This window comes from Martes martes, assembly GCF_963455335.1.
Source record: "Martes martes genome assembly, chromosome: 2".
NCBI lineage: Eukaryota > Metazoa > Chordata > Mammalia > Carnivora > Mustelidae > Martes > Martes martes.
Window position 1 is genome coordinate 178,676,236 of NC_137889.1, and position 24,310 is coordinate 178,700,545.

The following is a 24,310-nucleotide window of genomic DNA, read 5'->3' on the forward strand; positions in this document are numbered from 1 at the left end:
AAAAAGATATCTGTAAATGTTTAATAATGGCTTAAACTTGGGTATTACCACTTATCCTTTACCAAAATGCAATTAAAAATTATGATTGTGGGGGTTCCTGGGTGGCTCAGTGGGTTAAGCCTCTACCTTCAGCTCAGGTCATGATCTCAGGGTCCTGGGATCGAGTCCTGCCTTGGGCTCTCTGCTCAGCAGGGAGCCTGCTTCCTTCTCTCTCTCAGCCTGCCTCTCTGCTTACTTGTGATCTCTCTCTCTGTCAAATAAATTAATAAAATCTTTTAAAAAATTATGATTGTGAATGAAGTGATTATAAATAATCTTGTTTTCATATGAAGAACTTAGAAAAAAATTCTCCGTTTGGAAATGTAAGATTGTGTATTAACAGTATACTTTTTGTTTACCGCTTTCCAAAAAAGAGTTGTCATGATTACAAATAGTCTTAATGTAGATACAAGGGGCGCTTGGGTGGCTCAGTGGGTTAAAGCCTCTGCCTTCGGCTCAGGTCATGATCCCAGGGTCCTAGGATCGAGCTCACATTGGGCTCTCTGCTTAGCGGGGAGCCTGCTTCCTCCTCTCTCTCTGCCCGTCTCTCTGCCTGCTTGTGATCTCTGTCAAATAAACAAATAAAATCTTAAAAAAAAAAAAGTTAATTGTCTTAATGTAGATACAAGCATAAAAAGTTTTAAATCTCTTGAAATTATTAAATAAAATATATTTACTTTTTTCTCATTTTTAAAAAATTTGAGACAACCACCGATTTATAGGAAAGGTGGAAGTGCAATACAAAGAACTATTTTTCTGAACCATTTCATAAGCTGTCAACTAGATTCCTATCACTCTGGAATATGACAGTGGGTATTTCCTACAAACAAGGACATTCTCCTACTTAACTACAGTACAACCATCAAAACCAGGAAATTACACAGATAGACTGCTACCATCTAATTCTCAGAACTCACTCAGGTTTTACCAATAGTCCCAATAGTCCCTTTATACCCAAAGAGTCTAATTTAGAATCGGATATCATACTTGGTTTTCGTGTTTTCTTGATCTCCCTCAGTCTTCCTTTGACCTCCATGATTTTGATGCTTTTGTAAATTACAGACCAGTGGTTTTGTGGAGTGCTGAATTGTGGTTCAGGATTAAATTCGATGTCTATAGCAGAAATATCACAAAAGGGGTCCTATATTCTTCTCATTGCATCCTATCCATGTGTTAGTTTACTGATACAGTCACATTAATCACGTGATGTCTGCCAAGCTTTCCTACTGGTAATATTACTCTCCTCCTCCCCAGGTCATCTGTATAGTCAATAATCAATAAGTATTTTGTGGTGAGGTATTGAAATTATGTAAATATCACATTCCTTCAAATTTTCACTATCCTTTTGTTGACATGTGCATGAACTCTTGGTTTCCTGTTCTATTCAATGGTTTATCATCTGTTACCACCATTACTTATTTCGACACTCAACACCTCTCCATTTGGCCAGTGAGAGCCAAGACAAGTCTGGCTTCTGTGTCCTTTTAATATGTACCCATCGTTCTTTGAGCCCTCTCTTGCTTTCTGGAACAATATGTTTCAGACTCATCTTGTACTTCCCGTGTTTCACCCTTGGAATCAGCCGTTTCTCCAAGAACCTTCATTCCTTTTTGTTAAAAAAAAAAAAAAAAAAAAAGCTATCTAGAACCTAGAGCTGGCTGTCCCTTGGAACTGACAGGGTTTGCTCACTGCTTTTAGGTTGTCACTGTTCCTGATGTCTTTCAGCAGAGAAGAGCCACAGGGGGGAATGTATTTACCTTTTGTGCACATATACATATACACATTACATCTCTATTTGATGAGGGAGCAGGAGGCTGGCTGAGGACAAATCAAAAGCTGGCACCTTGCACCCCCTCTCCACCCGCTCCCCTCGGTAATATGTGTGACATTCCTCAGGCACCCCTGGCTGCCCTAAAAGAAAAACAAATAGTTAACTTGCAGAGATCACAATCCTGCAAGGCAGGAGTCTCCCTTGGTTTACAAATGTCCTTGAGATTTACAACAAAGGAGTTACCTTATCAATAGCCCAATTTCCAGAGGCACATAACTCGGTTCCTCAAGCCCTAATATCACCCTCCCCTCCATAAAAACTGAAGGAGGCTGAGGCAAAAGGAAATGTAAATAAAGTTAAATTTCTTCTAAACCCAAATCTCACTAACAAGGATGCTTGATAGGAGGAATGTCACATTCCCCCAGGAAACTCCCAATTGTCTTCATGCTAGTGCCCCATTAAAGGGAAAAACCGGCCTTGGCTTAATAATAACCAGGTCTTCAATATCCTGACAGTTTTCTTTACCCCGATAGCCCTTCTGAGCACCCCCTTTGTCCTCACCTACCCAACTCCTGTGTATATAATCAGCCACTCCTCACATCCCCAAGGCAGCAGCTCTTTCTGCCACGGGTCCTGTCCCCGCGCTTTCATAAACCACCATTTTGCACCAAAGATGTCTCAACAATTCTTTCTTGGTCATCGGCTCCGGACCTCACCCCACCGAACCTCACCTAGGTTCTAGAACTTCATCATATTCATCTATCTTTCTATGTTGAAACATACATTTATACCCGAACCTCTAATTCCAATCCCATATCACAGGGTTCTAGGTTTAGCTCTCCACCTTTCTCTATCTTTAATTCCTGTTTCCAATAGCAAGAGATGTGGCTTATTCTTAATATGTGTAATTATTTGATCAGTCCTCCAGGCTGCAACAAGTCTCCCAGCCCCATCGCCCCATGGGGTGCCATGCTCATGCTGTCTGAGCTCTGACATCCTGCCTCGGCTGCCCCCACCCATGGATGCCTTCTTCATCCCACCAAGCTCTGACGCCACACCCAGACTGATCCCATACCCACCCCTCCCTTCCCTTCTTGGGCTCCAACACACCCCACAGTGCACCCATCCGCAGCCAAGGTTTTGGCCACTGCACTACCCCGGGTTTGCTCCACCCAGAGAACAAACTCAGGACTCTGCTCGTCCCCTTGGGGGCAAGAATAGGATGATCCAAACAAAGGTTTGAAATCTATAGAAAGCAATCATGTTCTTCTTTTGTTCACTTTTTTCCCACTTAGTTAAAAAAGATTAAAAAAAAAAAAAAAAAAAAAACCCAAGCTCTGGATCCTTCAGTCTTCTCCCCTACCTTGAGGTCAGGAGGTCGTGAGTGTGTATAATGTATATTTTGGGGTTTGATGCTGTCACAGCCAGACCATCAGAGAAGCTCTGAGTTCATTGCTTCCTTTCCAACTTGACCAATGTCTTGGCCACACTGCAAAGCGTTCAACACTCTATTAACAGGGAAAAAGCCAAATTGGATAATTTTTTTATATTTTTCCTTTGTCTTTGAGAAATGTGAGTGGAGAAACAACAAATTTTTTAAAAAGAAAAGCCGGCTTTAAAAAATTAAAAAATAAATAAATAAAAGTTTAAAAGAAATTTTGTTTTAATTTTTAAAAATTTTTAATGAAAATCATAACAGTTATTCCATGAGTTTTGTTTACTTCCACTAGGGAGAATAAATAATTTTTTTCCGGAAAGAAGATATTTTTCACTTGTTAGGAAAGCTCTCTTCAAGGAGGAAAGAGAGAACGTTGCCTGCCTTTAGGAGTTTCTGACACAAAATGACTGGTGAATATTGTTAGTTAGGAATATTTATCTCTTACCCAGAGAGCATTTTTGTTCCTCTTAGTGACATTCGGTTGATAGAGGTAAAGTCAGAACAATCCAAATAAAAAGTGTGAGTGCTAGGGGCGCCTGGGTGGCTCAGTGGGTTGAGCCTCTGCCTTCGGCGCAGGTCATGATCTCAGGGTCCCGGGATGGAGCCCCGCGTCGGGCTCTCTGCTCAATGGAGAGCCTGCTTCCCCTTTTTCTCTGCCTGCTTGTGATCTCTGACCGTCAAATAAATAAATAAAATCTTAAAAAAAAAAAATAAAGTGTGAGTGCTAGATGGGAGGGAGTGAGGCAGACAATCAGATGTGGCCCCAAGGTGACCCGGACCACTGAACCTGGATCTGGACCACTGAACCTGGCACATAAATCAGCTCTTACAGGTCCTTCCAAGGGACCACTTGATTTTCTCACCAAGGACACCTTTGGAAAGACTCATCTCTTTTTTCCATTTCAGAAAGGATGGGAAGCTCAACTTTATTGTCATGCAGCAGACGGTAGCATAAAAGTCACCATTAGCCAGGTTTAGGACTATAGTTACCAATTCTAGAATTTACATTAAAAAACAAACAAACAAACAAAAAAAAACACACAGAAAACCCCAAAACCCACCAAGACCAGAGAGAGGGAGCTAGTCTCTAAAATTTGCCCTAACTCCTCCATAGGATGAGCCATGAACCGGGACGCAGTCACAGTTCCTCAGTCCTTCCTGGCTTGATCCCCCCCACTCACCCCCTTGCCCAGAACTGGTCATCTCCTGTGGGCAGCTGGGTGTGAGAGCTTTGAGGGGCCTCCCCAGGGCTATTTGTAATTTGGTATTTTCTGTTTATAGCCTTTCCACTGGGGCAGCCCCGGGTCTGGGGGATTCACTCCAACTGGGAAATCTGAGAAGTCAGCTGGCCTCTGTGGCAAATGAAGTATTTTTAGCTAAGACTTGGGGATCTCAGGATTGTCATCTACTTTAGACCTCAGGGTGGGAGACACAAAAGAGCCAGGCAAGGGGAGAGATGCCCACTCTCAAGTTTCTTAGCAACGGCCCACTGGGCTTATTGTTGGAAGAGGATTCTGTGTATACCCTGGTGGGGGAGGTGAGACTGGCCTGGGGGCCTTCCCAGCAATAGGGCCGCACCCTCCCCATGGAGGCCAGGCTTAGGGCTCTCCCTATACCTCCCTGCCCACCTGCTGTATTTGCAGCCCCTGGAACTTGTTAGAAATGCAAATTCTTGGGTCTCACCCAGTGATTCTCTTGCTCACTAAACATTAAGAATTAGCAGTCCAATCACATTCACTAACATTCACAGAAAAAGATATAAGAATGACCTTACCCCTACCCACAGGGCCATACGTTTTTTTTAAATTAATAGACATAATTTTCAGCGCATTTTTAGACTCAAGAAAATATTGAGTGGCTAGTAGAGAGAGCCAGAAACTTTTTCTCAACCATTTTCCCCTCCTTTGTACTATACCCTCCCTCCACTATTCATCCTCAAGGACAATGACATCAGCTGAGTTTTACCATCAAAGGATGCAATCGAGTCAGTCAGAAACAGACCCCACTGCTCAGGGAGGATGGCTACCATGTGTACCAATCCTAGGAATGATGGGGCATCGCTACCCTAGCCCAGGCTGGGATGAAGCCAGTGACCATAACTGTCTAAGTTGATGGGAGTCAGACGGACACCTTCTCAAAACGGTCCTAGAAACGATGTTAACATTAGACCATTAGTAAGGAATTAGTTTCCTGTGGGTGCTGTAACCAATTGCCACAGTGGCTGACAACAACACAAACTCATTCCCTCATAATTCTGGAGGCTGGATGTCTGCAGTCAGTTTCGCTGGACCAAAGTCAAGGTGTCACCAAGGCCCCTTCCTTTGGAAGGCTCTCAGGGGAGAATCTGTTTCCTTGCGTTTTCCAGTTTTTAGTGGCTACCTGTCTGTAGGCCATGGCTGGAGGATCTTCCTGCAACTTGAAAACACCTCTCTCCAATCTCCACGTGGACCCGCCATCTCATTGTTTCCTTCTCTGACTCTGACTCTCCTGCCCAAGGAGATGGAGATTACATCGGGTCCTCCCAAATAATCCTGGATAATCTCCCCATCTCACAATCTTGACCAATCACATCTGCAAAGTCCTTTTTGCCATAAAAGGGGGCATTCATGGATATATTTTGGGGGTCACTATTCAACCTACCATATTCCATTTGGTCTGTACTACCCAATACGGTAGATGCTAGCTAACCACATGTGGTTGCTGAGCGCAGGCATTTGACCCATCTGAATTGGGATGTGCCATGAGAGTATTGAAATTTGAAGACTTATTATTAAAAAAAAAGTAACATTTCATGAATAATTTTTGTATGGATTCCAGGTTAAAATTTTAAAAACCTAGGTACAGTGAGTTAAATAAAATACATTAATCTCAATCTGTTTCTTTTTTGCTTTTTTCAAATGTAGCTACTTTTGTGGCCGGGATTATATTTCTAAGGGATGGTGTTGGAAAAAACACCACAAAGGAAGCAGGGTGATGTTAAATTCCAGTTGCTTATTTTTGTCATACTCATGAGGGAGCCCAGACATAGAAAACAACATTTCTTCTTTCAGCCTTCTCTAGGGAGAGCGATTGATGACACAGAATTGAGATTTCAAATCAAGAGGGATATTATCTAGGGACAGGCACAACTAAATTCTCCACAGATAACAGTAACCAAAAAAAAAAAAAAAAAAAAAAGAGGAAAAAGAAAAAAGATTTAGCAACTTGTATTCTTTTTTTCTTTTTTTTTTTTAAAGATTTTATTTATTTACTTGACAGAGACACAGCGGAGAGGGAACACGAGCAGGGGGAGTGGGAGAGGGAGAAGCAGGCTTCCCATTGAGGAAGGAGCCTGATGCAGGGGTTGATCCTAGGACCCTGGTATCATGACCTGAGCCAAAGGCAGAACTTAACAACTGAGTCCCCCAGGTACCCGCTAGCAACTTGTATTCTTACAAAGCATTTCCACAAAGCATTCTTTTACTGACTCCTTATTCACAACCCTCTCATGAGGGATCCTGTTCCCACCGTTCAGAGAAGGAAACAGAGCCGAGGGAAATGTACTTGCTGGAGGCACCGGCAGCTAAATGATGAGTCAGGTCGGCATGCCTGAGCGCCCAGGGCTGTGTGAGCCTACTTCCCCGGCTTAGGTTTAATGGTTTAATCAGGCTCACTCTACTTCCCGAGTTATTTTATAACCAGGCTTCCTAGATTTCAGAGGTCCAACAATTCTTCCCTTTTCCCTAAGAGGTTGGTTCCTTTACGACTCTGAACACATTTTTATTATTTTTTGTTTCTTAACAGAATACAGGGGTGGGGAGGGTCCTACCTAGCCATTTAGGAAAATGATTTTTCTCCTGTATCAAAGTGCTCCTTGGCTATGCCCAGAGGCATACCTGGCCCCCAGCTTGACCCTGGGCCATCCACTGGAAGACCCCAGCCCCCATGACTGTCTCACCCCATTCCTCCCACCACCCATAAGTCGCATGCGTCTGTGAAGTGCTTGGCTTTGACTTATAGTCAGAAAAGGTGCCGCTAGACAAATCTGGGCTCTGGTGATCAGATTTCATCTGATCAGTCTGGGGACGAACGGAAAATTCTGTACTTTGGCAGATGGTCACCGTAAGAAGACTCAGCAAAAAGACCCACAAAGAGAGAAGCAGACATTAAGGTCCACCAGGATAACTCTTCCCCAAATAGCACTTTCCAAATGTCAGAAAGAGAGGAGGGAAAGAAAGAAAAAAAGGGTACAATGCACTGCTCCTTTTCTCTGCTGCATTAACACTTCAGCTTTTAGATCTAGAAACCTCGGAGAGTATCTCGTCCAACTACCTCATTTTACCGGTGAGGACACCGGGATCAAACAGGCTGACTTCTGTAGTCGCAAAGCAACTTAGGGTCAGATGAAGACTAGAACTCCCATTTGTGATTTCCTGTGTTTGTTCCACTTGGGCAAAATTGTTCTGAATGATCACAGAGAAATAGATTAAGCAAAATAATATAGCTTTGATCTTCGAACCACACTACAGAGGAGTGTCATCTCGCTTGCAGGATGGGGCTCTGAAATAGACCCGCAAAGGTGAGAATCAAAATAATCCTTGCAAATCCTTAAGGAAAGCACCACACTGGAGACCAAGGCACCCTCTGACCATTAACCCCACACGGTCAGTTTGTCCAGAGATGGGGCAGGCTCATCAGTTGAGTACTAGACGAATTAACTGGCTTGGGGTAGAGGACAAGAAGGCACAAAGCTTTAAACCCAGAACCACACAGAGGACTGCAAGTCGGCTACATAGAAAGACACTGGTGTTCCGAAATGAACCATGGGTTCCCTACCACTGGGCTCTCTCCCTGGCACTAGGCAGAATGAGGGCAAAGTGACTCACACTACTTAAACAGTTATCTCTCTTTCCTGCGCTCCTGATTCTGTGCTCACTGCTTAGTTAGAAGCTAAGCTCCATACGTGCGTGAACCTTTGTGTTTTGTCCACTGGGGTACCCCAAAGCCTAGTAGTGTGCCTGGCAGAGGAATGTTTGTGAGCAAATAGATCCATCTGTGTGGCTGATTCTCTTAAGTTGAAGTTATTTAGGTCTGGTACATGACTCTCAGGATGTTATGGTGCCCTAGCCACAAAAATTCACATGGAATGGTTTATAGAGATTTTTCGCTGCTCATGGGGTTCAGGGAAGCTCCACATGAAGATTTCCTGGCGCTATCAACATTTACTATGCTCCTGTTTGACGCTTTTGCAGAATGACCTCACGGCTTTGGAGAGTGACATGGTTCCCTTTCTCCGCTGCGTAAAGACCTTTCTATAAAAATCTCCCAACTGCTGGAAATAAAAGGTGTTCTTCAGACACTTTTAGCCTAAAGGCTCAAAGGGGTCCTGGGCTGACTACAACGAGTGGCACCAAAACGTTCTTGGCCATTCCCCCGCTGTATTCATTCTGCCCAACTCCTCAGCCACACTGTTGGATGCCGGGCCTTTCTCCACAGGTGTCCTCCTGAGCTGCTGGCAGAGTTGCAGCACTGACAACCGAACGGCAAGAGGGCTCACCTACGGAACCACCCTGCGTCTCCAACCAGCCCATCACGCGCGGATACCGCGCTTGTCACCACCAGCTCTGACTGCGAGGACATGCAGAAAGGTAGCAGGGGAACACTCAAACAGCTGCTGGGAGGTGAGCGGATGGAGGCAACTGCCAGCAGGCTGAGCGGAAAACATAATTTACGGGCACCCTTCGGCAGAGCTCCGAGCTGAGCAAACACTGCTGCAGAACGCTCAGGGATGGGGCAGACCAGCCAGCGCTCTAGGACAACAGTGGCTCTATTTGAGCAGAAACAAAGAGGTCGAGGCTAGTGACAGGGCTGGGAATAGCGACAGGCTCAGGAAGGGGCAGCGGTTCCAGCAATGAGAGATGACCCATCCCATGTATTACACGCCTGTCCACGTGGGAAGCAGACCTAATCTCCCATCCTGCACATGATTATTTTTCTACAAGAATAACCAACGCTTTGGACTGTATTTGGCATAAAGCCGGTTTAGCAAAGTCCCAGAAACAAAATCAGCCTCTAGGGGGTTAGGAATCCAGGCAGGAAAGGGATTGCTTATCTGCATCTGTACTGGTTTGAACTGTGTCCCCTGAAACTCGTGTCCACTGGAATCTCAGAATGTGACCCCTTTTTTGGAAATAGGGTCTTGCCTGTGTGCTTATTTAGGGTGAGGTCATACTGAATTAGAGTTAGCCCTAAACCAAATATGATGTCCTTAAAATAAGAGGAAAGAACACTGAAATGCAGGGAAGGACTAGGAATGCAGAATCTGGAGTGAGGTAGCTACAAGCCAAGGAATGCGGAGCATTGCCAGCAACCACCAGAAGCTAGGAAGAAGGGAGGACGGATTCTTCCAGAGAACCTTCAAGGGACATGGCCCTGCTGACATTTTGATTTTGGACTTGAGTGAATAAATTTCTGGTGTCTTAAGCCACGCAGTTTGTAGTTATTTGTTATAGAGCTCTTGGAACCTAATACAGCATCTAACCATCCTACCTAGTTCCAAATACGCCTCCGTACAGTCATCCATTCACAAATAATTAGTAAGTACCAACGATGTACCAGGCATTCTTCTAGCCATGAACAAAAACACAGAAATATCTCTGCCTATGATAAGCTCCTCCCTGAGAGCAGGAGGACAGAGAAAACAATCGACATAGAGAGGTAAAAGAAATAGCTTGTCAAATGGTGATGGGTTCAGGACTGGGTCCTACAGAATAAGGTGGAGGTGCTAGTTTCAAATCTGTATAAATTGAACTTTCAGTGAATTTGATGCAAACATAGAACCTAGTCTTCCAGTATGGTCATTCTTGTAAAAAATCAACATGTCAGGGCACAAGGGAGAGAGAAGAGCCTCCCTCTATTAGATTAGACTTTCTGCTCTAAAACTAGGAAAACCATCAGCCATAAAGCTCATTGTGAGGGAGAAGAATGATGCATTAGCAAAAATCATCAAGGCACTCTGTGGCTAATTCACACTCGTTGACTGATTTATAAAGGGATCTAGTCATTTACCATTCAACAAATGCCCCAGCAGTGCCAGAAATGTCAACAAAACAGAAGTGACTTAGCAGTACAAAACCACTCCTTGGGAAGAAAAGAGGCAAAAGGAGGCACCAGACAGAAAACCTGTATCATCCAAGAGGCTCATTTAATTATCACTCAGGTAAAAGAAAATTCCAGAGGACAATAGAACGATGTTCTATTGACATAATATGGTAATCATTGGTCAAAGTGTCTAGTGAGACCGAAGAACAGAAATGAATTTTTAATTGGATTTAATTTTGATGAATTCAAATAATGACATTAATTTTAAGTAACAATGTGTGACCAGCAAATACTCCATTGGAGAGCATAGCTGTAGACTCACAGAAGTGGGGCTGTGGAGAAAAGTCTGGTGTAGACTCATTGAGTCTGAGATGAGACCAGTTCTGTAAATAACAATAGGTTAGGGAGACCAATAGTATGGGTAGTATTTCTAGGACTTATTCATTTCCTTAATCCTCACAGCGTTCTTATAAATGGTTAGAAATATTCTCCCCATTTGCTGGATGAGGACATTAGGGTTCAACAGCAGCATCTGACTTGCCCAGAGCCTTGTCACTTTTAAGGGTTAAAGCCAGAGATTTGAATTTAGCTTAGACACCAGAATCCATACTCTCCTCTCCAAGGCACACAAGCTAACAGCATCTTTCATTCTTGTGACTTCTTTCTTGGCTACCCTCATTGAACAGCCTAAAACACAAAAGCACTCACGGGTGTCCGTGTGCACATGCGTGTGTCTGAGTAGATTTCATGGAACAGTCTAGAGGTTGCTTGAGTGCTTCCTGTGGATCTAGTGTTCCATACAGGTCAGTGTACTTAAGCCAACCAGCCCCATCTTCCAAACCCTGATGGGGCAAACAGGATACATGGATGCATGCTTGTCAAATAACTTATTAAGGTCAGTGTCACATGAAATAAACCTTTCTCCCTTGGATCCCTTCAGGAAAATTCTGTATTGCAGCTTTCCCGGTCTTCAAGGAGCTCCCATTCCCCAGCAATAAGACCCTCAGCAACCCAAAAGCCCTAAGGCTTTAGGTCTTTATGTCAAGGGAGGCTAGAGGTGAGGGAAAGAGGAAAAATGAGCAACCGAGTACCTCACTAAGAGTATGGAAATCTGAAAACACAGATTTTAGAGGGTGACGATGCTAACTATCTGGCGATAACAGGCTGCTCAGCTTCTCCCCCAACCTCCTTCCTGTCTGCCCCCCAACAATGGGGAAGGGCACCTCAGGGGCTTGAAGGAAAACAGAGCCAGCAAGTACTGAAACCCAGATGAAGGCCTGGTGGGAAAGGTGGTTTTTCCAAGATGAAACCCCAGCTGGTGTGTGGTAGAAGCACTGATACCTTCCAGACTAACACTATTAAGATTACTGCAGCATTAAGAGGAAAGTTTCTGATGGAATTAATTATGCATCTTCTTTAAAAAAGTTTCACTATGCCTGGAAATACACTCCATGAGATGAATGAGGCAATTATTATTTGTCTCTTAATTTAACCTCCTGGAAGGTTAATAGAGGTTTTCATCATCATAGTTGTAAGCCTGTCCTGCAAGGAACTTTCTGGGAAGATGCCCCTTCCCCTAAATAAAGCTTTGCAGCATCTTGAGGTTTTGGGATTTATGAGATTTCACACCCAAATAGCTCTGAGAATAGTTCATCATCGTGCAACTCCCGGTGTCCTGGAAAGGATTCTATGGAAAACCTGACTGCTCTGCCCCACTCTCACACATGTCTACACGGACCTCTAGTCTAACCTGTCAATCCCCAGGAATCTGGTTGGGGGACTAATTTTTAGCATAATATCACAAACAAAACTACTGGGGACCAAATACACACACACACACACACACACACACACACACACACCACAGGTGACTGTATTGTGACTAAGAAAAAATTGATTTTATGACTTTAAAAAAATGCAGTGTTTCTTTGCATTCTTCCAGGATATGCCAAAAACTAATGTTTTGCAGCATCTTTAATTTCAACACCTTCAGCTAAAACGTGTGTTGTTGGACAACGATCCTGACTTGGCTCCCCTTTCTGGTAGCAGTCAGACATTCCTTTGCAGTTTTGTTTCCATCAGAAAATTACTTTACAAAAACAAAACCAAAAAAAAAAAAACCCTACAAAAACAAAAAACTACAATTCGTATAGAAGCCACCTTAGCCTTATACAAGAACGAGGCTTCGTACATTGTCCTCAGAGGCTTCCCGCAGGAGGAAAGCCCCACTTCCTGAACTTCGAGGACAGCTTCCCTAGGAAAGCCCAGCCCGCCGCTGTCCTGACGAGCTTGCAGCGCCCGGGGCTCGGGCTCCAATGACCAGCAGCGCTAAAAGCGCCTGCACCGCCACCCACCCGCCCCGAGCCGTTGGCACCAGGAGCCGGGCGCCCGCCCACAGGAGCAGGGGAAGAGTCCCCACAGGATCCGACGCGACACCACCTTCCTCTCGCCCGCTCAGCCCTCAGAGTCCCCGCCCGCAGAGAGGGACTCCGTGCAGCCCGGACCGAGCGGCAGTCAGCGGTCACCGGGACCCTCCTGTCACCGCAAAAGCAGCGCAGTCGCAAATCAGACCCTATTCCTGGGGACTCAGGCCAGTGAGGACCGTCCGCGATGCCTTTCCTCTCCCGAGCTACGGGCAGCGCGGTCCCTTTCCAGGACACGATCGGGGCCGTCAAACCCGGGGCAGCTCTGAACCTGAGCCCCTCGGAGGCTGGCGCCCCGGGTGCCCCGGCGGATTTGCGCCAAAGTTTGCGCGCTGGGGGCACGGGAGTTCCCGGTACGCTGCGAGCGGGACCGGTTATGGGTGCCAACGCTCAGAATGGGCGGTGAGCTCCAGGTACCAGCTCGGCACCGGGGAAGCGAGCGCGAGTCCGGGCTGTGAGAGGGACGGAGACCGAGACGCGCGCCGCTGGAAAGCGGGCTGGGGGGCGCTTACGTCTGGGGCCTGCCGGGCTGCTGCGCAGTGCTCGCACAGGTCGCGCGTCCGCGACGCTGGCTCAGCCGGGAAGCGGGGGACCCCCGAGGGGCTGGTCGCGACGGCTCCTGCGGCAGCCTCCCCGGGCGCCCGCGCGCCGCCCAGTCCACTCACTGCGTGCAGGGCTCCCGGCCGAGGAGGGACTCTGTAGCAGACGTGGCGACGCCCCTGCCGAGGAGAGCGGGGTCTCCGGACCGACCCGGCTCTGACGCTGAAGGAAACTCTGCCCATGACCCTGCTAGGGTCGCGGACGCTCAGAGACCCCTGGAGCATCATGCGCCCCAGGACTGGTTGCAGGGAGCTCAGCGCCGGGCTGGGGAAGCCGAAGCTCACAGACGGCGGGGGAGGAAGGTGGCACGGAGGGACGAGGGCGTAGGGGAAGAAGGGGTTGACCCTGAATTCACCCGGACTGAGAGGTCATCCGACCTGTTTGCGGGCAAGCGAGCTCGGTGGTGGGTCTTACCTGCTCCGGGGCCCGAGCTGGGCGGTAGCTCTCTTCCCGAGCCAGGGCGGGGGGCTGTTTCGTGGAGAACATGTCTCGCCTTTCCCTCTGGCCACTCTTATCCTGGTGGCTCTTCTCTCCTCTTCGTGCCCCTGCGGGGGTTGGGGGATGATAGGCTACTAGGACGCCTTGCTCCTCACTCAGGGAAGAGACAAGTTGAACTTCAAGGGACAGGGGCCCCACATTTTGTCTGCTCGGCAGATCCCACCCGCGAACCACTCCCTCCCTTCCCTCCCGTCTCTGGGTCCCACCCATAAGAGCCTTAAGGGCAGATCTCTGCAACCCCACCTCTTTGCATTTAAAGTTCTTCTCCAGGGGTAGAGGGAAAGCCAAGCGCACGGCCGGTTCCCCCACCCCACCGGGGAGCACCCAGCTAGGGCAGCAAGGGAAGGATGAGATTTGAAAGTTTGGGCTGTGGGAGACAGAGTAGTTGGGAGCAAAAGAGTTACTTTCCGGCTTGCCCAAATCTTATCCCACCCTAGACCATTTTCTTTTAGCCAGAGCCTAGCTAAGTAAAAAAAAATAACTGCAGGCACTGGCAATTAAAGGCCAAATTTGTTTTCTCAGAAAAGATTTAACGTTCCGAAGGCCGGCATTATTTGCATTAGGCAAATAGAAACTTGCCCTCTATTACATGTTACATGAAGAAACTGCTTTTGCAAGATGCCCGAGACTTTGCTGAGGCTGCACGATGCCGGAGAACCTCAGGCTGTTTCCATAAACCTGGGTGGCGATTTCCTAGGGAGGCGTCCACAGGCTGCGACTGAGGGGCCAGCAATTCCACTTTTCTGTCATTCACTAACATCCACTCTCCAGACAGCGTCAGGGAGGGCACTGCACGCGTTTACAACAGCAAAGATTACTTTACGGTTTGAAGCCCAAGACAGCCGTCAAATGTATGGGGGGGGGGGCGGGGTTACAGGAGAATACATTGCATTTTTCTTAGAAATGAGTTTTCATCCAACTTCAGTCAAGATCTTCATGGAAATTTCAAGGATGACTCATGAGGTCATTGAATAAATCCATCCTCATTTTTTCTGGCGGGGGTCATGCACAGTCAACAAAGTATGCATCAGGCACCTGTTCCTTGAATATTATTGCTGGGTTGGGGGGAGGATACACCTGTAAAGTTGGGGGAAAATCAGTATTTTGCTTCTGAAATGAAAAAGTGAAGAAATATTGCATGTGTATAGTAAAATAGTGTTCCAGACATTGGACTTGAAATCCAGCATCTGACAAGTTTATCATAATTCACAAAATTTAAGCTCTTAGTATCTGAGCCAAGCTTTGTGCTGAGCACCGCACATGCATTCTCTCTTTTAGTTCTATCAACCACTTTCTGAGGTACTACTGTTATGTTTACTTTAGGGATGAGAAAGATTTAGGGAGCCCAAGTAGCCAGCCTAAGCTAGCCAAGTGCTGAGCTGGGACGACCGGAAGTAGAGTAATTGCAGGACTGTGTTCTTATGAAAATACTGCCTCATCAGTCCTCATCAGTGCAGGGACACCAGCCTGAAAACGAAGAGCCCAGTGGATTCTTCGGCCAGGTCTGTCTCGAGCAGATCTGAGCCACAGTTGACTCCGTTTGCAAAAGCAGGATGGGATTCAGTTCCCGGTGTTTCCACAGGCATTCTGAAGGCAAGTATAAATTTCTTACACCTCCTTTCTCTTCCACTTTCTGCCCTCTGGTGGAGGTGCTACAGGAACTGTGAAACGAAAGTGGCTCCATCAGTGGGTTTGGGATGACCAGTGCAGGTAGACAAGTGTCCCTCTCACACCACTATACTATGATCTGGGAACTAAAGCTGCTTATATTGCTGGTGTAAAGTAAGAATTCCTTAAACATCTTTCCAGCAAAAAAACCCCAACTAGTTCTCATTACCATTGGGCCAGAGTGAATACTTTAAGTATTGTTAGCTTAAGAGTAAACATCTATTTTTACCTACTTTGTAACAAAGCTTTATAATGTAAGAAATTACAAAAATGTGAAAAGTCTCGTACTCTGACTATACAGAGGGCCCACAGTAATCTTCAATGACCTATTTGAATTATTCCATTTTAAAAGTTTGCCACATTTGCTTTTCAGCTTAAAGTGACAACCATCAGTTAGCTTCTTAAAATACTTTTAATTTCACAAGAAACATTTCTACCCTTTGGAAATTTTTATTGTCTAGCCTGGTATCCAACTAATTAGGTAATTTTAAAGAAAAAAATACAAACCTTGAAGAGATCCGTGGAAAAATCAACTTAAAGGTAGTGAATGTATGTCTGGAAAGGTTGATTTTACAGATCAAACTTTGGTCACAGACTTACAGGCCTATTTAGTGCTTAGTACTACAAATGAAGGCAATTTGAGAACAAGAAAGAGATTATTTTAAAGAAGCAGCCAGCATCCCAGGATGATAATAGGCAAGCAGTAGCTAAGACTGATGCTACCCGACGATGTATTTAGTTATTCATTCAACTAATAACTCGTCTTGGATCTGCTAGCTGCCACATGAACAAAATAAGAGTTCCTGCCCTCCCAGAACTTTTAGTCTAGTGGAATAAATACACCACTAAACCAATGTACACATATATAAGCCATGGAAAGATACTTAAAAATGTGGGACTGGCTTTACAGAATTTAGAACGTAATCTTTTTAGCTGAGATCTAAAGATGCTGACTTTTTAAAAATATTAAAGAGCAAGAAACAGGCAAACTGGAAGTTTACCTGTTGCAGGGAGAAGACAATTTTTTTTTAGTTTAAAAGAAGGAAAAAACATACCTCTATCTGTACCCTGAAATACTCTGCATGTATTTAAAGTAGCCTGTGTAGACATTCTATTTGCTGAATGTATTACCACAACATCAATCCCCTCCTAATACACCACAGCAACCATTTGGGAAGAAGTTAGTAAGAATTGGCCCAGTGAAATTTCCAAAGGAATTTTTAGTGTCCTTGCACACCTAGTGCTGTTCCCCCCTCCCCCCAACCAGGGTCTCTTATCTTGTCCAAATGCCCCTACATCTGGCCAGCATTCTGCCTGGTCTACCCCAGGGAGAGTGTCCCCTCAATGACAGTGACCGCATGGGCAAAAACTGAGGTGCCTCAGTTCACAACAGATTTCTTTTTCTCTGATTTATGAATCAGTTTGTAACAGAGCTCTTAAAGTTATGAGATTAAGTCACATTTATTATTATAGCTAAGATTTTCTAAGCACTATGTGCCAAGTACGTCACAAAGTGACTTACCTATTTTCTCAGTTTTTAATTCTTGAAACAAACCTAGTTTCCTCTGTTGTAAAATTAGAATACGTCGGCTAAGTGAGTTTTTAAAATGTAATGTGCTTTAAAATAGTTGCAGACACAAAATAATAGCTAATGCTTATTGTCACCATTTTACAAGAGCAAACTGAGGGCTCATAGAAGTTCACTAATTGCCCAAGATTTCACAGCTAGGAAGTGGCAGAACCAGAATTGGAGCCCAAGCAGTCTGGAACCAGACTGTTAACCCCTACCTTCTGCAGCATAATTATTAAGAGAGTAATGAAAAATGCCCAAAGAGTTTACAGCCTAGAACTACACTGTGAATTCTTTCATTCATCCATCAAATATTGAGCATTGTACTGGGCTGAATACTGCCCTCCATCCACCCCCAAAATTTCAAGTCCCTTTGCAACCTGAGATTATCACCTTCCTCATTTGGAAATAGGGTCTTTGCAGATGCGATTAATTAAAATGAGATTATATTGACTCAGGGTGGACCCTGAGTGACCTTGTAAGAGACAGAAAAGAATGCAGAGGCAGAGAAGGAGGTCATGTGAGGATGGTGGTGAGATTGGAGTGATTACGTCGACAAGCCAGGATAAGCCAAGGACCGGTGCCCACAACCAGAAGCTAAGAGAGAGGCATGGAACAGTTTTCAGTGTCCAGAACGAACCAACTCGCCGTCACTTTGATTTTGGACTTCTGGCCGCCTGCACTGTGAGAGAATAAAATCATTGTTTCAGGCCATTCTGTTTGGGGTTAACTTGCTATGGTAGCCTGAGGAAACTAATACCAGCCTCTACTATGTGGCTACTGTGCCCACTCTGGAGTTACAGCAAACAAAACCGCACTCCTGCCCTCATGGAGCTTCCGTTCTGGTGAAGGAGATGAGACAATGAAAGGCTACATAATACACTGACAGGGATGGTGCTAGGAGGAAAAGATATTTCAAGACAGAGGATGGCCAGATGATGGTGAAAAGGGAAGTTCTCTCTAAAAGTGTTTTAACTCAAACCAATCTGCGCTGTGGAATTACAGGCTGTATGTGGGTAATTCTGCACAGGACCACATAAATACATGCCCCCACGTTAACTGAAAAGAAAACTTAGCAAGAGGAGAAGCACAGCAAATAAGAGACCTAAACTTCCTCAACAAACCAAGATTCTGCAATACAGAAGAATGGTTTTCCAGGTGGACGCCTGATCTCTTGTCCCCTAAGAGCTTCTGGAGAGCTGAGGGTTCCCAGCTCCTCCCCGTACCCCCACATTCACTAGTGGGCATTTCTTCCCTCTGTGCAGCTCAGCAACTTATAAGCAGACTCTAAGGCCCGGGGCGGTCTAATCACTGTCACTCAATACAGAGGCAGACCAGAGAAGAGACATAGCTGCCCTATGTCAATTCTAGCCCCAGAGCTTAAACATCTGCCTCACTTTCTAACACCCAGGGATGGGCAAATGTAACAGCTGGAGGAGACACCTGGGTCATCTGAAATAACATGAAGGGCCAAAAGTGCTTTAGGTCATCTTGAAACATCACATTTTTAAACACACTTAACTGTGTTTAACATTTTTATCATTCAGAGCCATGAAGTTCAAGCATCAGACTTCTTTGCGAAAAGCAAATGTTTTCAATGTTTTGCTTTAATAAAGTTCCTCTGGCAATCTCAGCAAAGGCTACACCAATTTATTTCAGATTATCTGAACTTCATTTGGACTTGAATAGTGGAAGTAATTGAAATAGAAACACTAGGTGCTAATCAATCCCTAAAAGTTTAAGCTGAAGAACTAAAAATTTCAACATAAATATGACACAAATTTCAAACAGTAAGCTCATCCATCTTTTACAATGACACAAGTAAGTTGGAGGATAAGCCCATCACATTCACAATTTTATCTGTGTTGTTCCTAGTGGCTATTCGGTAGCTTTCCCAGTCCTTCTCTAATTGGTTCAGATTGAAGCAAAAAATGCCAAAATATACTGTTTATTTCCCTCAGAACAAATTTGTGTACGTATTTAGGCCAAACTGAACTTCACTTTGACCTTGAAGAACTTATTTCCTCTATCTTCTGCCCTCTGTCCTCTATCCTCTATTGCCCTTAGGCCAAACTGAACTTCACTTTGACCTTGAAGAACTTATTTCCTCTATCTTCTGCCCTCTATCCTCTATCCTCTATTGCCCTTCTGCTCATCACAGAACAATTTCTGCAGCTTCCTCACTCCTGCCACTCATTCAAGGGCATTCAAAGGTGGTGGGGAACTGGAGCCCAGCATCAGCAGCACCTCTAGCCTCCCAACCCACCTTCCTCCCCTGCCCCTCACAGTCTTGTCTCCACCAGCAGCCAGGGCCAGTGGCAATGGCAACTATTGCCCACTTAGAACCTTCCACCGCCACCTACTGTGACTGGAAAAAACCCTAACTCCTCACCATGGTCTATGGGGTTTGCAGACTTGGTACCTGCTACTTCACTCCCTCATGGACTTTCCCCTCAGCTCTTCGAATGGATGTCATTCAGGTCACAGTTCGGACGTCCCCATCTCAGGGGGACTTTCCCCATCTAAAGCAGCAAGTGACCTTTCACCCCTTTTTTAATCACTTTCTGTACCATTTCATTTTTAAATACCACTTACCACACATGAAAGGATGTCTATTTTATTGAGTTATCTGTTTCCTGCCTGCCCTCTTCTGCTCCTTAACAGCTCCGCAAGAGAAAGGCTCATGGGTATCTCTAGGACCTACCAAGTACCTATCACAGAGGAAACATACCTGTTGATTAAATAGTGTGTGACTTCAGGTAAATTAATGAAGCAAATAAAAAACAGTAAATGCTTAATTTATTATTCATTCAATCTCCTTCCTCGGCTCACTAAATTCTTCCCCACAAATAAGAACACAAGCCAGAACAGAAGCCCAACAAACAGACAGGAAACAGGCTTCAGGCTTGTTTATTAGGCTGAAATTCTGAGATACATGAAAATAGCTCCCCAGGTAGACACTTAGTTGTTCAGTCTTTAATATTCATTTTAGAGTAAGGAAATGACTGGAGTGTAGCAGCTCTAACTCAGAGCTTCTGAAACGCCAACCCAGGTACCCTAACGTTGAGAAAGGTAAAAAAGAAAAAAAATCTAAAGTCAAAACACAAATACCATAATGAAAGGAATGACTACCCTTTCATTTTAGACACTAGCTAACACTAGAAGAATAAACAGAACATTAAAAAATTTTTCATTAAAGTCAGCAAAGTTTAGAAATCCTTCTTTGTACTTCTGTTTAAAACATACTTCTATTACTTTTTAGCGTCTATCAATAATTGCTTTGCATCAAGTATCAGAGATTTTATACAATGATACTAATACCTAGCCTAAAATTATAGGCTCCTGAATATTTCAGATAATAGTAAATATTCAAGGTTACAAATTTGGTATGAAAAATTTTAATGAAAACAATCATACAAAAATTAAATAACAAAACCATTTAAAATGACAATTCAAACAGATTTGGCTTACTGATATTTCTCTATCAGCTTGTTTTCATAAGAACTGATTATTTCCAGCTGAAATCTACTTACAGGTTCTTGGTAAGAAGAAATGAGAATAAGTATATAAAGCTCATAAGCCCTGTGCTCAGTTTCTATTGCTCATAAATACTAGTTTTTCTTTTATTATTACTTTGAAAAGACACATACAAGTTTTACAAAACATGCCAAACTTCAGTTAAATGCTTCTTACACAAGAAACAGCCACATGTGAGGAATCTAGCCCAGCATTTTTAAAAAACAATTATATTTTCCTCTGAGGTACCTACTACATAAAAATTTATTTCAATAACTGATAAAAAAATTCCTCACTAATAAAGCAATTTCTGGAATCGAATTATATAGCTTCAGGTTACAATTTAAGAGGTCTTTTAGAGAATAATTATTTTAAAGTACAAAGTTACATGATCAAGAAACCATGATCAAGAAGAGTACCTTATAATAAGTAGCCAAAGCATTGTGACATATTCTTTTTACTGCACATATGGCTCAATTTCATTTTAATTTTGCAAAAAAACCCAGAAAGTTGGTGTGAAATAGTAAGTGAAACAACTATGTTAACACAAGGAAGCACAATCAACTGACGTGTCACCCTGCCACAGGCTATGCCTTATGAGATATCTGACAATTTCGGTCATGCTTTTACTATTAAACAATGTTATATTGCCACTTCTAGTATGCTACTCAAGATAAAGCTTAAAATCTGTCCTTCTAACAACAGCTGGAAGAGAATACAGAGATGAATGTGAATATCTATGTTCTACAGTATACACTTCCTAATAGTCCAGAGTGAATAATTTATCTAAATCCAATCTGAGGTATATGACCAGATCAAAATTTTTTAAGCCACATCACGGGCTATGTACCATGCAAACACTAGAACCACAACTGCACATGCTGGAAGGAGATAATATTTGTATTTCTGCCATAGCGTAAGTTCAACTGCCACTTCATCTCTTTTCCTGTTCTTCTTCCGACGACCTTTCAGTCTGTTTTCAAAAGCCTCCAGTTCAGCCTAAATCAAAAACCAAAACAGTATAATTTTTATTAAAATCGATACATACATTGACTTGAAATTTTCCACTGAGATGAAAACAAATCAATGTGCCAAATGTTTTAATAGCGATGGCATAGAGTAAATATATTGATTTTTTTTTTTTTTTTAAACTCTCTCCATCATGGACTTGTATTCAACAAATTCAGAGTTTAGGTAAGCAGAAAAGGAAATGGGGAGTAACAAAAGAGATTATTTCAGACCATAAGCCTGACTTTGACACTATTTATTTATTTACCAGTTAGTTTTTTTTTAAGGTTTTAATTATTTGAGAGAGAGGGAGAACACAACTGGGGGTAGGAGGTGGTGGGTGGGAGGGGCAGAAGGAGAGGGAGAAGCAGACTCCCTGCTGAGCAGGGAGCCTGATGACAATGACAACGAGGGGACTTGATCCTAGGACCCTGAGATCAGGACCTGAGCAGAAGGTAGACACTTAACCGAGTCACCCAGGCACCCCTGACACTATTTAAATAAAGAAACATCTGATTAAATGAGGGTGCCCTAAATACAGACATTAATTTTATACATTGACACCATTAATCTACTGAGTTTCTATAATACACAGCTTCTAGCAAGTGCCAAGAGATGCCCAGTGAGAATAATAATACCTATAATTCTATTTTTTTACAATGCTGATAATAGATATTAATGGCTTGTTTGAAAGAAATTCAAGTGAGTAGGAAAAAAAACCCTGCGAGATTATCTTTATCAAATATATTTAAAAACAGTAGAAATTCTTCAGGGGAAAATGCTTCATGCTTTAAATCAAAATGACAATTTTAGAAAGTAGAATTCTATAAAAACTGGTCCTAACAAAGGATAGCTGGATGATACTTACCATAAAATGTGGACTTTTATTCTACTGCCAAGAATTTACTTAACTTACTTACTTAATTTACTTACCTTACAGGATAAGGTAACATGATATACTACAGTGCATTGGAACTAAAACATGATAGTCATCAACTAAAACATATATATAATATCCATGCAAGACTTTGTAATTGTTTATTTAACAGAAGAAAATATAAGTTGACCTTAAGCAATGCAGGGGTCAGGAGGGCTGACCCCACACACAGCTGAAAATCCATATATAACTTTTGACTCCCCAAAAAGTTAACTACCAAGAGCCTACTGTTGACCGGAAGCCTTATCAGTAACAGTAGATTAACGTGTATTTTGTACGTTGTATGTATCATATACTGTGTGCTTACAATAAAGTAAGTTAGGGAAAAGAAAAACATCACTAAGAAAATTATAAGGAGGAGAAAACACATTTACAGGACTGTACTGTGGGAAGCTACATGTTGAAAAGAAGCTACACGTAAGTGGACCCCCACAGTTTAAACAGATTAAACCTGTCATTCAAGGGTCAACTGTACAAACTTCAGTAAACACATCCATTACTTTGCCCGTAAACCACATTTAAAGATGCCCTAATCCAATACTTAATTTAACACATTCATTCTTCAATGAACCAAAATGTCAGAATATTTTCAAGCTGTTGTTGAAACAGAGAACAAGATCAATTCATTAGAAGCAGCCAAACTTGAGAACTGACACGGTAAAATAACTAATGCTTTAATAACGACCCACAGTCATCATTTATATTTTAAGTTATGTTCTATAAACTCTGTTTAAATGGTCAGTATGTAGGGAATATATTTAAAATTTCCATCCAAATGGTTTATAAAAAGGGAAAGAAGGTTTACCCTGAACTACTCCTAATAAGTTTATCTCCCAGGATTCTAATTAATCCATGTTCTGATAACTTATTTTGGAATATTAGGCAAATCAACTTTTTAGAACCATTTAACATCAGAGGTCATTTTAGCCCACCCTTATTGCTACCTAAATTGTTTCCAATGTCTTCCCCTGAAGTCACACAGATTTCAATTTCTTCATTCAAAAGGCAGCAGTTTGCATATAATATAACCTTCTTGCTAAGTATAAACATCTCAAAATGCAAACTGACAAATAATTATATGTCACTATTAGAAAGTTAAACCACTCTTCGGAGTACATGATCAATATGGTATTTGAGCAAACAGGGTATCAGGAATGTAGTTGTTATCTGCTATATAGCCAAGAACAGATAATAAGCCTGCGTTTAAGAATCTAAAAGAGAAATAAGGCAATATATTATTAAAGTAAATGCATTGGTTAAGAAACAAAACACTCCTTTTTACAGACAATCTGCAAGTCAGCAAAACAGAACTCAAATACTTTTAGGTGAGTGAAGACATGGGCTCCAGCAGATGCCTTAAAATGGAAGCTGCGGGCACCTGGGTGGCTCAGTGGGTTAAAGCCTCTGCCTTCGGCTCAGGTCATGGTCTCAGGGTCCTGGGATGGAGCCCCGCCTTAGGCTCTCTGCTCGGCAGGGAGCCTGCTTCACCTCTCTCTCTACCTGCCTCTCTGCCTACTTGTGATCTCTCTCTCTCTGTCAAATAAATAAATAAAATCTTAAAAAAAAAAAAAAAATGGAAGCTGCCACACTCCAACCCCCACAAACCAACCAAAGGAGGAATGAAAACTCTTATCACTGGAGAATGGATGAGACTGGCAAGAAATTAAATTTGGGAATATACGAAATATCTGGGAATATACAAGATTTCACGCCTCTTCAGAGGCTCAGTATACTTGAGCTGAAGTGAGTGAGTGGCTGATTT

The 24,310-nt window shown here is 43.3% G+C and overlaps 2 protein-coding genes across 3 annotated transcripts in view; both read right to left on the bottom strand.

Moving 5' to 3' along the window:
- CORIN (corin, serine peptidase) overlaps positions 1-14,028 on the bottom strand; it is a 251,745-nt gene extending 237,717 nt beyond the window's left edge. Inside the window, exon 1 of the mRNA XM_080796927.1 lies at positions 13,766-14,028. Coding sequence (XP_080653053.1) covers positions 13,766-13,837 — 72 coding nt within the window. The 5' untranslated portion in view covers positions 13,838-14,028. The remainder of the gene's footprint in view (positions 1-13,765) is intronic.
- Positions 14,029-19,981: 5,953 nt separating this feature from the next.
- NFXL1 (nuclear transcription factor, X-box binding like 1) overlaps positions 19,982-24,310 on the bottom strand; it is a 75,328-nt gene continuing 70,999 nt past the window's right edge. The window contains exon 22 of one of the 2 annotated variants that reach the window (XM_080795470.1): positions 19,982-21,602. In XM_080795470.1, the coding sequence (XP_080651596.1) occupies positions 21,429-21,602 (174 nt within the window). In that variant the 3' untranslated portion in view covers positions 19,982-21,428. The remainder of the gene's footprint in view (positions 21,603-24,310) is intronic. The other variant, XR_013966310.1, reaches the window with a different exon arrangement.